Source organism: Gobio gobio (genome assembly GCF_949357685.1).
Source record: "Gobio gobio genome assembly, chromosome: 17".
Lineage (NCBI taxonomy): Eukaryota > Metazoa > Chordata > Actinopteri > Cypriniformes > Gobionidae > Gobio > Gobio gobio.
In genome coordinates, this window is record NC_137110.1 from 4,364,846 (window position 1) to 4,381,497 (window position 16,652).

The 16,652-nt window shown below is 38.2% G+C and overlaps 1 protein-coding gene across 1 annotated transcript in view; it reads left to right on the forward strand.

Annotated features, from left to right (window-relative positions):
- The window catches only part of gnai2b (guanine nucleotide binding protein (G protein), alpha inhibiting activity polypeptide 2b), a 104,144-nt gene that overhangs the window by 63,305 nt on the left and 24,187 nt on the right, over positions 1 to 16,652 (forward strand). Inside the window, exon 2 of the mRNA XM_079841629.1 lies at positions 7,819 to 7,861. Coding sequence (XP_079697755.1) covers positions 7,819 to 7,861 — 43 coding nt within the window. The remainder of the gene's footprint in view (positions 1 to 7,818; positions 7,862 to 16,652) is intronic.

The window sequence follows — 16,652 nt, forward strand, 5'->3', positions numbered from 1 at the left end:
ATGCTTTCTGTGTATGACGTTCTCAATATAATTCATAATCCCACGTTTATAATGAACAACGCGTTATGGTTGTTATTACAAACTGTGTACTCGGGTGATAAAGTTAACGTGGTAACACTACACTAAGCTTACTTTTGTACATGGTTTATAACGGTGTCTGTTACTGATTAAGAAGTAATGTAAAAAAAAAATCTTATAACATAACATCAATCTGTCAATGAACTAACACATCAGTAAACACATAGCAACTACGCTACTCTGCCAGTACAAAGATAGATCAAAGTGACATGACGTTAACCAACCATTCAGAAACGTCCTGTTCGAACTTCGATGGGTTCGTCATCTGTTCCTGGTCCGACTCCGGTTCAAAATGATAAGGTTGCTTAGATGTGTCCTCAGAGACTCCCGTTGCCATTATTTCTCGAAAATATACCCTCAAATGTTGTCAAGGCAACACTCCACGTGTGTTGTGGTGTTGTGTCGGGTCGAACCGAACGCCCCACAGAGCAGAGGGGGCGGGGTGAGCAAAGCTCATTATCATTTAAAGTCACATACACTGAAATGACTTGCTGAAAACTGAGTTGGTTTTGACCAGGTAAAATGAGTGTTTTCTTACAATACTAATGAGAATTTTTAATTAAAGTATATTACAAACTTTTCATTTAGACACTAAAGAATCATATTAACTTGTACAAAAATGTCATTCTATGACCCCTTTAAGCTCAATGTTCCCAGATAGCACATGTCGCCGAAATACGTTTTCATTTAGATTTGTGTATTGACTGAAATATTTTTGGTAAACGTTCTGTGTTGGATTCTGTGAAGAATTTCAAATGGCACTTTTTATAGGGGATGCACGATATATCGGCCACCATATCGGTATCAGCCAATAAATTTTTAATGTTATCAGTCCAATAAAAATATTTGTCCGATATTTTAAAGCCAAAAAAAAATATTGTATTATTTCCTTCAGGTGAGACACTTTAGATGCGCACTGTTCAACATGATGGGTTAGAATTGCTTGAAATAGGTTTGAAATCACTTACAGATTGAAAATACAATCTGTCATTTTGGCTACATGAATTATAATGAGAACATCAATACAATTGTGTGCTTGGGACATGGCTTTTAATGGTGAGACTTGTTTTTGTAGTCAGGCTCTTAAAAATTATATAAAGATTTGGATGTTTCGGTCAGTGGTATCGGCCAAAATATTCATGCCGGTGCATCCCTAACTTTTTATGATGTTTGTACACAGCAATAGCTATGTTTCCATTGTGAATTTAACTTGTGCGCAAAATGGAATATTGCATAAAACATTTGCGAATAAAGCAGCGTTTCCATCCCATGTGTTCAAGAGAACAAAATCATCATCTCCCTGGAAATAGGTGCAAAATATCTTGCTACAACTGGGGAAGCCACTGTGGCTCTTTTTTCCTACGTCATAAATGGCTGGCGTGTCAGATTGCACATATAAAACACGACAAACAAAGTGTTTTTTTTATTGCGCATCGAGGGATTTATTCGCTAAATGTGATTCTTAGTTTATGCACGTCTTATCGGATAAAAAATGCTAATTTTTTAGAATTTATGCAGATCTTGGTGTTGCATCTTGAGACAAAACAATGGCACTGATATATTTTAAGATGGTTGATTTCAGTTAAAACAGCTCAAACATGCATTTTAGTCTGGGACAACACTCAAGCCTTGTCTGTGAAACTGGGCGAATCATTTCTAGAGTATGCAATGCTATCAGATGCATGCATGCATACAGAATTGTTGTGTTGGCAATATTTTAGTCTGGGACTACACTCAAGCCTTGTCTGTGAAACCGGGCAAATAATTTCCAGAGGATGCAATGTTATCAGATGCATGCATGCATGCAGAATTGTTGTGTTAGTAATATTTTAGTCCAGTTTTTGCATGCATCAGTATTATTTTTGAACAGACTCTTCTTCTCGTCTGTGAATGAGGACACCATGTTCCCCTCCGCTTACTAATTGCCATGAGGCCAGTGCAGGTCTCATTCAGATGCACTGATGTTTGCCCAAATGATAGCAAACAGAGGCGGCCTATCCTCTCTGCCAGCCACACACACACACACACACACAGAGAGGGCTTTGTTAGACAAGAGGACCTGGTAATCACACATCTCTTTGCTTCTCTCTCTTTATGTCTTTCGTTTTTATTACACAGTTTTACCTTGAAAATAAAGATCCAAAAGGGGAGTTGTGCAGCGATGGACCATTTTACGTTCCCCAAAGAACCTTTCATTGATCAGTACTTAAAGCAACCGTTGTTTTCTTAAGGTATCATTAATGTCCCTGATGTATGGCGAGTTATGCATAATAATCCCTAACCCCAAGTTTGAGCAATAGTAATAATAATGCTTGCAAACACTACTGATGATAAAGCAGCTGTTTTTAACAACCTGTTTACCATATTTCTAAAGAACTTGTTTAATTGGATGTTATTCTGTTCTATTAAGTAATTGTTTATCGTGTCTTTTGCCACCTGATCTTGTCCTCAACTCGTCACCAAATGAATAAGCTCCAAAATACTTGTGTTTATGATCGTGGTGTGTATTAAAACACTTTGTCTCCAATTACACCGACTTACCCTCTGTGGGTTTGTGAATAAACAGTTCACTTGTTATTCAAGTCTCGTAAGGATCAATTATTGCGCCTCTTTCCCGATTAGCCATTAGTAAGTTTGGTGGTAATATGGTGGAGTTGGTCTAATGGTGTATCCCATGAGCAGTAGCGGTGTATCTCAGGGGACGCGGTGTAACTCTCTCGGGTCTCTGCGCTGCAGGTGAATGTTTAGATGTGCCGTTCTTCTTTTCCTAAGGCCATTTTTTCTTTTGTTCAAAGTACAGTGGACAATAAATTCAGTGTGGTCATTACACTGTAGGAGGTCAAAGGTAACAAAAGTAAATTATTAATCCAGATGAGGACCTGAAAGTCAGCAGTTTATACCAGATCATGCTTGTACAGAAACAGATTTGATTTATTTAACATTTTATTTATATATATATATATATATATATATAACAACTGACTATAAAATAACATTTATTTTTTATTGAGGTAGTGATTAATTACTATCAAATATTTAATATCTAAAAAAGATTTCATTAAAAAAAAATACTTATAAATATAAAATGTTATGTGTGTATATATATATGTGTATATATAGGTGTGTATATATATGTGTATATATATGTATACATACATGCATACATACATACATACATACATACATACATACATACATACATACATACATACATACATACATACATACATACATACATACATACATACATACATACATGCATACATGCATACATGCATACATGCATGCATGCATACATACATACATACATACATACATACATGCATACATGCATACATGCATACATGCATACATACATACATACATACATACATACATACATACATACATACATACATGCATGCATACATACATACATACATACATACATACATACATACATACATACATGCATACATGCATACATGCATACATGCATGCATGCATGCATACATGCATACATGCATACATACATACATGCATACATGCATACATGCATACATGCATACATACATACATACATACATACATACATACATACATACATGCATACATGCATACATGCATACATGCATACATGCATACATACATACATACATGCATGCATACATACATACATACATACATACATACATACATACATGCACACACGCACATTGAACACAAACTTTTATGTTAGATGTGATTTAATCGTGATTAATCAATTTGACAGCACTATTTATTTTATATTATATTTTATTATTTTATTTATTTAACTTTTTCTTATTTTACAATTTTATTCATTTAATTTAATCACTTTGCTATTTTTTGTGTGTGGTTGAAATACATAAAATATATGAAAGGTTAATAGCCATATCTCTTCAGACGCTTGTTAAAGAGATGAGAGTGTGTGTTAGTAATGGGGCTGTGTTACTGTGCAGTGAATGGAGTGTGTGTGTTGGAGGTAGCTGTGTTTGAATGCTTCAGCAGATGGCCGAGGAGACACACATCACGCCGCTATAGGATCTGCTGATGGCATTACTGTGCAGAAGCTGCGTCTCCATTTCCAACTCCTGCTAAATTAAAACATGCTAAAAGAAAATGAAATGGAGATGTTATTTTTGTGTTTTTGCTTTCTGGCTTTTTCCATATACAAGAAAATGCTGTGGCTGCACCCAATGCCTGTTTCACACACACTCCGTTTGCAGTGCGTATGCGATGTGTATTTAAATGCTCTGAATTAAAGAGACATAAACATGTATATAAAGTAAAGTCTACCTGAGGCAATGTGTTGACTTTGAAACAGAGTAAAGCACGGAAAAGGACAGCTTACCTGGCCTTTAGGTAAACAAGGAATCAATCAGAAACCACAGCCAATCAGAACACTTGCGGCAAGTGTAGGCTATAGAGACAGAGCGACACGCGTCATAATCTAAAGACCACGCCCACTGGGGGGAAAACTATCCAACGCTCTCCATTGACTTTGTATTGCGTGAAGCGCCTTGTCATTTCTGACTTATAACAAACCACAGAACAATGTCTAAAAGCTGAGATGTGACAAAGTGTACAGCAAACAAGCTAAAAAACACACAACTAAGTTTGTATACGCTACCGTACTGTAAAAGTCAGCCTTTAAGGAGAAAAAAGTAGTACTTAGAAATAAGTGGATTTGAAGCTTCAGCAGACGAATGGGTCAATTTTGGGATCCTGACACTCAGTTTGCCTATGAGTGCTGTAAACATTTAGTCACTGTTAAGTCAAATATCCAAATGTCAGTTTTATATATGATATTTCCTGTTCCCCTGTAGTGTGTGTAGTTCTCAGTGTAATATAAGGTGTCGCTCTCTGTCTCAATTGCCTGTGTCCACTTTTGTGTCCTTAAACACTCATTTTTTTGGGTTAACAGCTTATAAAAACTTCTGTGTTTTTGGTTCTGGGTTGTTTAACTTTTTTTGCTACACATTTGGTCACATAGCAGCTTTTAGACATTGTTCTGGGTTTTTTTTATATGTCAGAAATGACAAGGAGGCGCTTCACGCAATACAAAGTCAATGGAGAGCGTTGGATTGTTTTCCCCGCGGCGGGCGTGGTCTTCAGATTATGACGCGTGCCGCTCTGTCTCTGTTTCCATTTATTTAATATTTCAAGATCTGAGGTGAATTACCCATTGTTGCTTTTAGAACGGCTACGTTACAAAAATTATATTCAAAGTCACATTAATACGCTTTTAACGTTAAATAAAGCACATAAACATTACCTGAAGTTATGTTTTGTGTTGTTATTCCAGCCGTGATGTCACAGAAACCGTTTCTAAAATCGAATCATCGCGTGTTGCCGTCGCGGCTGGTTAGGACAAAAACTCAAACATGGAAAAGATGGCTTTTATCACGTGTAGTTAGGAGGACACGGTGTATGCAGATATTAAAGGGTTAGTTCACCCAAAAATGAAAATTCTGTCATTAATTACTTACCCTCATGTCGTTCGACACCCGTCAGACCTCCGTTCATCTTCAGACACAAATGAAGATATTTTAGTTGAAATCTGATGCTCTGAAAGGCCTCCATTGGCACAATGTACTTTACACTCTCAAGACCCTTAAAAGGCACTAAAGACTCGTTACAAAGTCCATCTCACTACAGTGGTTATACAATAACTTTATGAATCTGCGACAATAGTTTTTGTGCGCAAAAAAACCCTAAATAACGACTTGCATAGTGATGACCGATTTCAAAACACAGCCTCATGAAGCTTCGAAGCGTTATGAATCAGTGAGTCGATTCAGCGGTTTGAATCGCCAAATTTCAGCAGTTTGGCGGTTTGACACGCGATCATGATTCGACTCACTGATTCATAACGCTTCGAAGCTTCATGATGCATTGTTGTGAAATCGTCATCACTTTGTAAGTCGTTATTTAGGGGTTTTTTTGCGCACAAAAACTATTCTTGTCGCTCAGTTACCTGACAAATATTTTTAAAGTAAACCTGACTCTCCATTTTCTTCCACCCCAGATTTCAGGGGATTTCAGCTTTATTTTTTATATCCTTTTAATTCCTATTATAACTGTTATCCTATATATATATTTTTATTATTTTTTTTCACTTATGACTATTTTAACTTAATTTCTATGTAAAGCACTTTGAATTGCCACTGTGTATGAAATGTGCTATACAAATAAACTTGCCTTGCCTTGCCTTGCTTCATAAAGCATCAAGCTTCATATTGTAGAACCACTGTAGTGAGATGGACTTTGTAACGACGTATTTAGTGCCTTTTAAGGGTCTTGAGAGTGTAAAGTGTATTGTGCCAATGGAGGCCTTTCAGAGCCATCAGATTTACACTAAAATATCTTCATTTGTGTCTGAAGATGAACGGAGGTCTGACGGGTGTCCAACGACATGAGGGTAAATAATTAATGACAGAATTTTCATTTTTGGGTGAACTAACCCTTTAATGCCATGATGTTTTTTTATTTTGTACAGGGTAAAACACCCCTAAATACTAGCGATTCTTCTTGTAGTAAGCATGATAAACAAAGAATATTCTGTGCATTTGGCAGATTTCTGGCAGATTTTGATTTATACCAGCTAATGTGATCTGATTAAAAACTTTACACTTCACTGAAAGCCTTTTGATATAGTTGTTCATCTCCCCTGAGCGTAACTCAGAATGATTGGGTATCATATCTGTCCACTCAAACTAATTGAATGACCTCTCCACATCTTCCACTCAAGGCTGGACCGGAAGAGGGTTTCGTTCTCTCAGCATTTTCAGGACCGACTTAGACACACAATGCTCATTATTTTATGGCGTAATAATCCAAACTGTTCCCAGACCTTTTCTGTATACATCGGTGAACCTATGAGCCGCCTCTCAGAACATCAGCTTCTGTGCGGTGGAAATGACAACAAGCGGAGAGCCACGGCCAGGCTACGTCAACAAGTTTTGACAGCAGATGTTTTGGCACGGCTTCAGTGAGCAGTATTAGGCTAAAATCATCTCCGGGAGGGAAGGAAGTACACACACACACACACACACACACACACACACACACACACACACACACACACACACACACACACACACACACACACACACACACACACACACACACACACACACGTTTGTTTTTGTGAAATGTGAGGACATTCCATAGGCGTAAGGGTTTTTATACCATACAAACCGTATTTTCTATCCCCTTACACTGCCCCTGCCCCTAAACCTAGCCCTCACAGGAGACTGTGCAGTTCACTTTCTGTGAAAAAAAACTTTTTCTGTATGATTTATAAGCATTTTGAAAAGTGAGGACATGGGGAACGTCCTCATATTTCACCCTCTTTTTGTAATACCCATGGCATTATACACATTTGTGTCCTGATATTTCACAAAAACATGCCCACACACACACACACACACACACACACACACACACACACACACACACACACACACGATAGTATTTGAGATCTTGCTCTGGTCTGTATGTCATGAATGCATTATGAAGCATATAAAGGTCCCTGAAATGTAAACAATAAGGTACAAGCGGCTGAGAAAATTATGTAACCCCTGATTTAAAACCGAACGATGCTATTCAGTGAGATTGGCAACATGCATGTTGGAGCTTGGCAATGATTTTCACAGATAAATCCAGTGTTTTAACATGATTTGTTTGAGTGCTTGCTCTGCATTCGTTGTCATTCACACTGTTTTCTTCTCTCTTCAGGTGCTGGTGAATCAGGGAAGAGCACCATTGTGAAACAGATGAAGTAAGTAGAGAAACAGTTCCTGTCTCCTCATTTTCGTCATCCACTCCCATTTACTGTATCTAGGGGTGCACGATATTGGACTGACATTGTCTTATTTAGTTGTTCTTTTGATTGTATATTGTGTAGAGCTGCACGATTCATCTGTATATTCTCCATTCAAACACCCACATGATCCACTAAATGAAAACGATTCGGCTATACAGCTGTGGTCAGAGTTATTGCCACATCTGGTAAATATGATCAAAGATGGCTGTAAAAATAAATCTGCATCATTTATCCTTTTGGTCTTTCATTCAAAAAATGAGCAAAAATGTAACCTTTCATTGAAGTTAAAAGAATTGAAAATGGGAGGAAACTCACATTATGGAAATAAATGCTTTTCTCCAAAACGCACTGGACATAATTATTGGCACCCTTTTATTAAATACTTTTCCCAAGATATCAGCTCTGAGTCTTCTCCTGTAATGCCTGATGAGTTTGGAGATCATACAGAATCTCTCCAGATCCTTCAGTCCATCACTCGTTCTCTATAGGGTTCAGGTCAGGGACTGGGACGGCCTTCATTTTGTGCTGACACACATTTCTGTGTTGATTTTGATGTTTGTTTTGGATCGTTGTCCTGATGAAGATCCAACCACGGCCCATTATCAGATTTCTAGCAGAAGCCGTCAGGTTTGATTTTTTTTTTATTTTATCTGTTGGTATTTGATATAATCCATGATGCCATGCATCTGAACTAGAAGTCCAGGACCTCCAGCAAAAAAATAGGCCCATGAAAGGTGTATTTAACCAAGGGCATGGAGTCTTTTTATCCCTGTTTGCTGCCAAAAAGCTCTTGTTTTAGTGTCATGTGACCACAGAACCAGGTCCTGTCTGACACTGAATATGCTGGAGTTTGATTCTGGATGAGCGAGGAGGATTGTTCTTCAAACCCTCCCAAACAACATGTGGTGATGTAGAGGCTGTTTGACCCCAAGACTGAACTAATCTCTGTGATTCTCCATCTGTGATCTCTGAGAGTCTTTGTCCACTCCTCCTCTCCTCCTCTCGTGCATTAGGACGATATACACACACGTCCTCCTCCAGATTCAGAACATCTTTAGTTGATTGAACTTCTTCATTATTGCCCTGATGGTGGATATGGAGATTTTCAATGCTTCAGCTGTTTTCATATTTTGTGAAGCTCAACAATCTTAACAATCAGAACTATATTCTGTGGTTTTCCTCATTGTGATGATGATTAAGGGAATTTGTCCTTTGTGTTTCCTCATATTTATACTCCTGTGAAACAGGAAGTCCTAGCTGGACAATGTCATGCTCCTAGTCACCCTGGTGTGCTAATTAAAAAAATATATTAATGGGAATATACTTAAGAGATACTTTACTCATACAAAATTCTAGGGGTGCCAATAATTATGGCCAACTTGTTTTGGAGAAAAACATTTATTTCATAATGTGATAATGTGTCACAATAAATGACTATCGCATTAAGCAGGGCTCGACATTAACACTTGTCCGGGACAAGGGGATTTTTTTTGAAAGGGCAAGTGAAAAAGAATTGTACTTGCCCGACGGACAAGTATCCTGAGTAAAACGTCAAAACAAAAAATAACTAGGGAATCACCAAAGTGCAATAATGATTCTGCATTGAGTTAGTGTTAGTGGAGATCGATAGTGGATAATATCAAACAAACTGACGTCAACAATTGTCCTGTTGAGGCTCGCGCAGCCTCTCGAGGAGAAAATGATACAGTTAAGCAACATAACACTAACAAGAGTGTTGTTTTCCTAAATACCATCACGACTGAAAATGACACTAATTTCATACGCCAGTTCCATAAACAATTATTTAACATTAAGTCACTTATATTTTAGATGCAATATGGACTGTTTTTGTTCTATTTCAGCAGCGAAAATAGTTCCAAACAAATATCAAAGCAGAAACGTAACACATCTCACAGCAGCAGCGTGTTACTGAATGATTCAGCGTTTTGAATTAATCAGTTTAATCAAAGATTCAATGGCCTATTCGTAAACGACCGCCTAATTCTTGAATGATTCATCCGTTTGAATGAATCGACTCAATGACTCGCTCATTAAGACGGTCACATGCTGCCACTTACTGGTGGTTTAGTTTCATCTTTCCAACATTTCTTATTTGTATATTAAAAAATATTTAAAATAATCTCATAACATTATTTAATACAGTTGTAATTTTTCAGTGTAAATAATTTAATTTGATTGGTAACAGCCTATAGTGTCTTATTCTAATTTAATTTATAGATCAAATTTAAAAAATATAAAATGAAAGCTGAAGCATAGCCTATATTTAATACGATTATGGAAAAATTCCCTTTATAAAAAGGTAAAAATATCACAAATGCATATTTAAATATGTCAAAGCTGATTGAACACTGGTGAGTATATTGCTTCAGAATAGATTATATTTACAAAAAAAATCCGGACAAACAAATGTTTTACTCGGACAAGGGAATGACAGATTTACGTGTCCGAAGGACAAGCATGTGAACAGGCTTAATGTCAAGCCCTGCATTAAGCCATATTTCAATATACCATACAGCCTTCATATAAAGTCTCAAACCTAGTGAGCTGCCATGCTGTCTACAGTTCTAAGACAACATCCTGATTTCTCAAGATAAAGAACGACTCTGCAGTTGATTTCATTAGTATGTTACTAAGATAATGATATGTGACCCTGGACCACAAAACCAGTCATAAGTCACATGGGTATATTTGTGGCAATAGCCAACAATACATTGTATGGGTCAAAAATTATTGTTTTTTCTTTTATGCCAAAAATCATAATGCTGATTTTTCTTGCGTCAGACTGATTCAATAGGTGTCATCATCACACATGTCGTACCCAAGTTGATCAGATCCGTGTGGTACAGTGTGATTTGCGATGGTCTTACAGGATTGCTGAAATCACAGTCAGTCGCAGGCATTACTCAGGAACGTCACGCTTCTTTAAGCCTGATAAATCACACACATTGACAGTAAATGAGCTCATTGTAGCTGCTGAGATACGAGTGCCTGCACACTATTTAGATTCAGTAATAAAGCCATGCTTCATTTGTCACATATTTATTTGCAGCAACAGCACTTTGAACAAATGACATGTGCGAGGTGAAGCACTAACGGAGGAGTGAACAGAAACCGGCTCTAGCCGCTGTTAGGGGTTTCATTTCCACACTGTGATGTAGTGCTGCTTCCTTTACTTCAAATGTCCTCATCCTGTTCGATATTTAATAGACGCCATCCATCTCCTCATGATGCCAAACTGTTGCACTTCTTTCTTTGTGCAGCTCTAGTCTGCTCACTCGTGTTTGGCATTCTTTAATTTTGAATGCGAACACATATTTAATACAAATACTGAATACTATTTTCAATATTAGTCGTGTTTTCTCAATTTTGTTCTTAACCCTTATGAGCTATTCAGGGTCTTTTTCACCCCAAATAATGTTTGCTGAAATAAAAAATGAATTCTCTTCATCTTAATGGCATGAGACTTGATGTGGTGGTTGACACTTGTTAGCTCTACAAATAAATAAAAAAATTTAAATATCTGGTCGTATTTTTGCACATAGTCACACTCCAGAGACCTCAGACAATAAAATGTGATTTTGTATCATAATGTAATTTTTTTTTTTTTAATAAATGTAATATAACTCACTTTATTAATGTTTTTACTCTATATTTGTACAGTGTTGTGGGATTTAAGAATTTTTAACAACGTATATAAATAAATTAAAAAAAAATTTCATAGACTTCAATGGGAACTATAAAAATTGCTTTTTGTTACATAATTTGTAACAAAAAAAGTTAGTCAATGCAGAAAACGCACACAAAATGAAAGAGCGATACCACAACACCTCCCTGATGGAGAACAAATGCAAACACACAAATATAATGCGCATAAAACACATAACACTGGTCAGGTTTGACTGTAATGTCATAATTGCAAAAAATTATACTAAAATACAAAAGTTATATATGTATATTTTAATTATTATTTTATTAATTATAATTTTTTTTATACTTTTTTTTTTCATTACCTAACACCCCATTCCCCCCCGCTCCCCAACAACACTGCACAAATGTAGAGTAAAAACATGAATTAAGTGAGTGATTATTACATTTGTTTAAAAAAAAAATTACTTGATATTACAAAATCGCATTTTATTGTCTGGGGTCTCTGGAGTTACCGACACATCCCAAACGAATTATGCATAATGCTGCGTTCACACCAGACGCAAATGAAGCATTTACATGTCAAGTCAATGCAAAAATGCGAATAGACATTCGCGCGAATGAGGTGGTTATGTGGCGTTCACACCGGACGCGAATAATTTGCGCTATTAGCGCAAAGTTGGACGCTTGAACATTTTGAGTTTACTCGCTTCATTCGCGTGTGACATTCACTTCACAACAGTCGCAAATTCGCCTCATGGGCGGGGCTTCAGCCAGCGGCTCGTCTCATTGAGAAATGGCGGACATGGGCTGTGTTTACACGTCTTTTTTGTTAAAATCTACTGTTAATGTGGGACAAAAGGTAGTTTTAAGACTTTCAGGCGATAATGTAGTTGTTTAAAGCTCAAATCTGTGGTTTATTTATATAAAGAGTGCCTATTTGAACATTTGATCTGGCGTTTTTGGAGTTTGGAGTTCCAGTGGATCAGCAGCGCTCATTAACCCCGGCGAGATCAGCCTTTCCTCGGCCAGTCCTTCATACATCTGCCGCTGGCTCTGATGTGCTGTGGCGTCTCCAGCTATAATTCGTCTGGTGTTGATCTAACGGCCGATCTTTGCTCTCATGGATCTATAATTTGTTCCCTGGCAAATCATTTAGGCTGAGGGCAAAGTGAAGTTTCATAACTATTTTTTTTTTAGGCTATAACTTTACGTTAGAGTTGTAGCCGACTAGCACTGACTTTGAATGTTTGACTGAATTGTTTGCTTTTTCATGTGTGGCTTATTATACCTTTTACTTATACTTTTTTATTATTGATCATACATAAACTTGCATTTAACAAAAAGAGACTGGGTTGAGTTTCATGTCATTTAATGTTATCACTGTGATTATCATATTGTCTGAACCAGATACTAATATACAGATTTTCTCCTCTAGTAGTTGTCACTACTAGAGCAAGCTCCTGATTGGTTAACGCGGTGCGAATATCCGCCAAAGTTCAGATTTTTCAACTTGAGCGATTCGTGCGAATCACGGTGTGGTGTGAACGCACCATTAAGGCCTGTACACAATGGATACACAATATTGCGCGCTTATCGCCAGCGTTTTTCGTGACATTTTTCGGCGTGTCTTGAGTGTTCACACCCAAACGATTTTGACTGGCGATGCGCCGAGTGAACGTGCACATTCAGTAGATGCGCTCCTGGTACACAAGGTGGTGCTGCGGCACTTTACGCTTCTGACACTCGCTTGTCACACAGAAGAAGAAGAGAGACAGTTTTTACGTGCTTGCCAAAACCACAGATATATTATATCTATGGCCAAAACCATTCACACACGTTTTGTTATTTGGCAAGCAGCATTATCAGCTCATCTTCTTCTTTGTCTACTTACTTCTTTTTCGTCGGATCAATGTGAGCTCGGCAAGACCGTTTTGTGCTTGAGCGCCACCAAGTCGTGTTTTACTGTCACTTCAGCAGCTCCAGGCACGTGAACAAAAGTGCTGATCTCATTGGTTGGCCAGTTTTTAACAGGCCACGTCAAAATAAAAAAACGAACCCGAGGTCTTTTTAAAAAAATGACGCTTTTACGCCTGGCGTTTTACGCGTCGGTGTGCACACTCACATTGGTGCCCATTGTTTAGTCACGAGGCGTTAGACGTCGGCGATAAACACGTGCGAAAATCGTCCCGGTGTGAACAGGCCTTTAGGGTTGAAATCACGCGAGTTGAAAAATCTGAACTTTGGCGGATATTCGCGCCACGTTAACCAATCAGGAGCTTGCTCTAGTAGTGACAACAATGAGGACAAAATCATATGTGGATACCCGGAGCTTATTCGCGTCTGGTGTGAACGCACCAGGGTTAAAGGCACTAATCTTGAATACTTTTTATTATATGATAATATATAATGAGTAGGGATGTGACGGTGAGGAAATTTTGCCACCGGTTAATTGATGTGTGATAACACCGGTAATACCGGTATCACCGGCGGAGGCTTTTAAATCTAAAGTAACATGCACACGACCGCTCTGAACTGAAAACGCGCCAGTGCGCACACACCGTGAATGACAGCTCGTCTGTAAATGAGGCCATGGGTGCGTCTCAATCAGTTCCCTAGTTCAGTAGTCAGGGCACTGATCAAGCATTGATCAGTCTATGATTGAGATGCACGCCATGAATGAATAACAGTTCGTCCCCTTGTTTATACTCGACGTGCCCGCACGAGCGCGAGGGTGCGCACGGCAAAAAATAAATGCGCGGTGTGCGGAGGCTCGCACTGCAGAGCCAGGCCAAAGTAAACAATGCGCTCTCTGTGCGGCCGTGCACATTTTACTTTCAGTTTTGAATTGGCGCCAATTCGGCTGCGGGTTGCTTGAATTGTGGGTTCATTAGCCTATTATTTTTAATGAAAAACACAACAACAAAACAAATGACAAACTCCCTTAAATAGGTGCTTTTACGTTTCGCTTTGAAACCAAATCTTCCGCGATCATCTCAGTCAGCTCCTCACTCTTAAATCTGATGAATGACTCCTGCCGCTGCCGAGACTCACGGTCGGATCCTGCTTTATTAAGCAGATAAGTTCAGTTTTTATTTGTATTGTCTGTTCTCTAACTGAACTAAATTATTTTATTACTATAAAAAAATCAAAAAGACGGTGGGCGGTGCCACGGTGGGCAAGTGATGTAACCGGTGTTGAGTCTGGACACCGGTAACACCGGCAACACCGACTATCGTAGCAAGCCTAATAATGAGGATTCAGCTTGCGTGTTAATTCATTTATCAATTGGCTGGTTTCTGTGAACCCTCGGCGTATAGAGTAACAACACCTGTGCATTTATATAGGTTATCTCTAGAGAAGCCTAATAATAAAACAGTTTAAAGGGCCACATGAAGTGCCTTGAAATGGGCAGCATTATTCAATGTGTTGATGTAATTTCCCCTGAAACGGCTCTAGCCAATAGCGTTTCGTTAATACCACAGTTTGACTAGAGCCTTTCTGTTTGGTAAAGCCAGAGTTTCCTCCTAATCTCTAACCGTTTATCATAATCTCCTCCATATCGCTTTGAAATACAGCATCTGTGCAGAATTGAAATGGGTCCGATATGTTTTGTTGTCTGCGCCGACTCGCGCATGTGATCCGCGCTGCGTTCTCGCGTCTTTAATCAACGGCTCTGCTCTAGACTATGTGTGTGCGCTGCTGCGGTGCACATCAAACTAACGTGTCTTAATTCGCCTCAACTGAAAGCATATTTACACTGTATGAATCGTTTCCTATCACATAAATAGTGCGCTATGTGCCTTTCACCATGTAGAAAATAGTAAATGTGTGAACAGCTGACCGATTTCAGCCGGATCTATTTATAATGCAGGGGGCGGGGCTTCAGATTCCAGAGAGCATTTGATTGGACAGATGTGATGAGAAGATGAAGTCTGCATGTCATAAAAATCTGTGATCCAATTTAACAGAAGTGAGAGACTGTACGTTTTGAATGCTTCTCTCCTCAATGGGAATTTTGTCATTGTTTTGGAACACACCAGCTTATTCATAGCACTGTCATGCTTATTCATAGCTAACACTGTCATACTAAAAGCTAAAAAAACTTGATTTCAGGGGGGCTTTAACTGGTTTTGACAAGGTTGGGTTCATCTGTGTTCATGCTTTGATCGGTCACATACCTTACAGTTTAAAGCGCATGATTGTGAATATTATAAAATCTTAAATAACTCAAATTCCTTCTAATATGCTGATTTGGTGATTAAGGAAGAATTTTTTAAATGGAAACCATCATGCATTTTTTTTTTTTTTTTTTTTTCAGGATTCTTCCCTGAATCGTAAGTTAAAAAGAACAGCATTTATTTGAAATAGAAATAATGGTCACAAGATAAAAGAAAGTTTTATGTGTTGAGATGTGTGGGTTGGAGCATATATTCTCAGCTATAAATGTTTGTCATTGGGCTATATTTATATATATCTTTGAGTGTGAGTAATATAAAGAGAACCTTAAATAGTTTTATAATTGACGTCACTGGAGGCACTGGTTTCCGAATGTATTTTTCACAAGGAAGCACATCGCAGGTTTTATCAGAAACCGTGTTAAAATGACAGTAACAGTTTCCAGCACCAGACGGGGTGTGTAAAACACCGGAGTAACAGTCCTGAAGGTGTCATGTATCCTGCATTTCTTCTGTTCAGTTACCAAGTGTATGAAGATTCAGCTTTATTTGATCAAAGCTTTTAAGATCCATTAGCCTGAGCTTCCCTTCTGAGCTGTGCAAAAATGAATATATTTCTGTTTTCCTTCATGATATTTCCAGTAGTTGTTGTTGTTAAGTCAAGACAAGTGCGATGTAATGCTTTAGATGTGTGTGTGATCTCAAACATCCTGTGAATACGGCTCTTCTGGCCTGTTTTATCTCTGCTGACCCGCTCCAGACGTCGAGATCTGCTGATGTCAGTGAATCTGGAGCTCATTAAATGTGCAGGCTTCAGATCCATCCCTGGAAACTGACATTTTGGGCTAAAATGGTGGCTGATCATTCATTTTATGGCTGATATAACTGATATGATGGCTAAT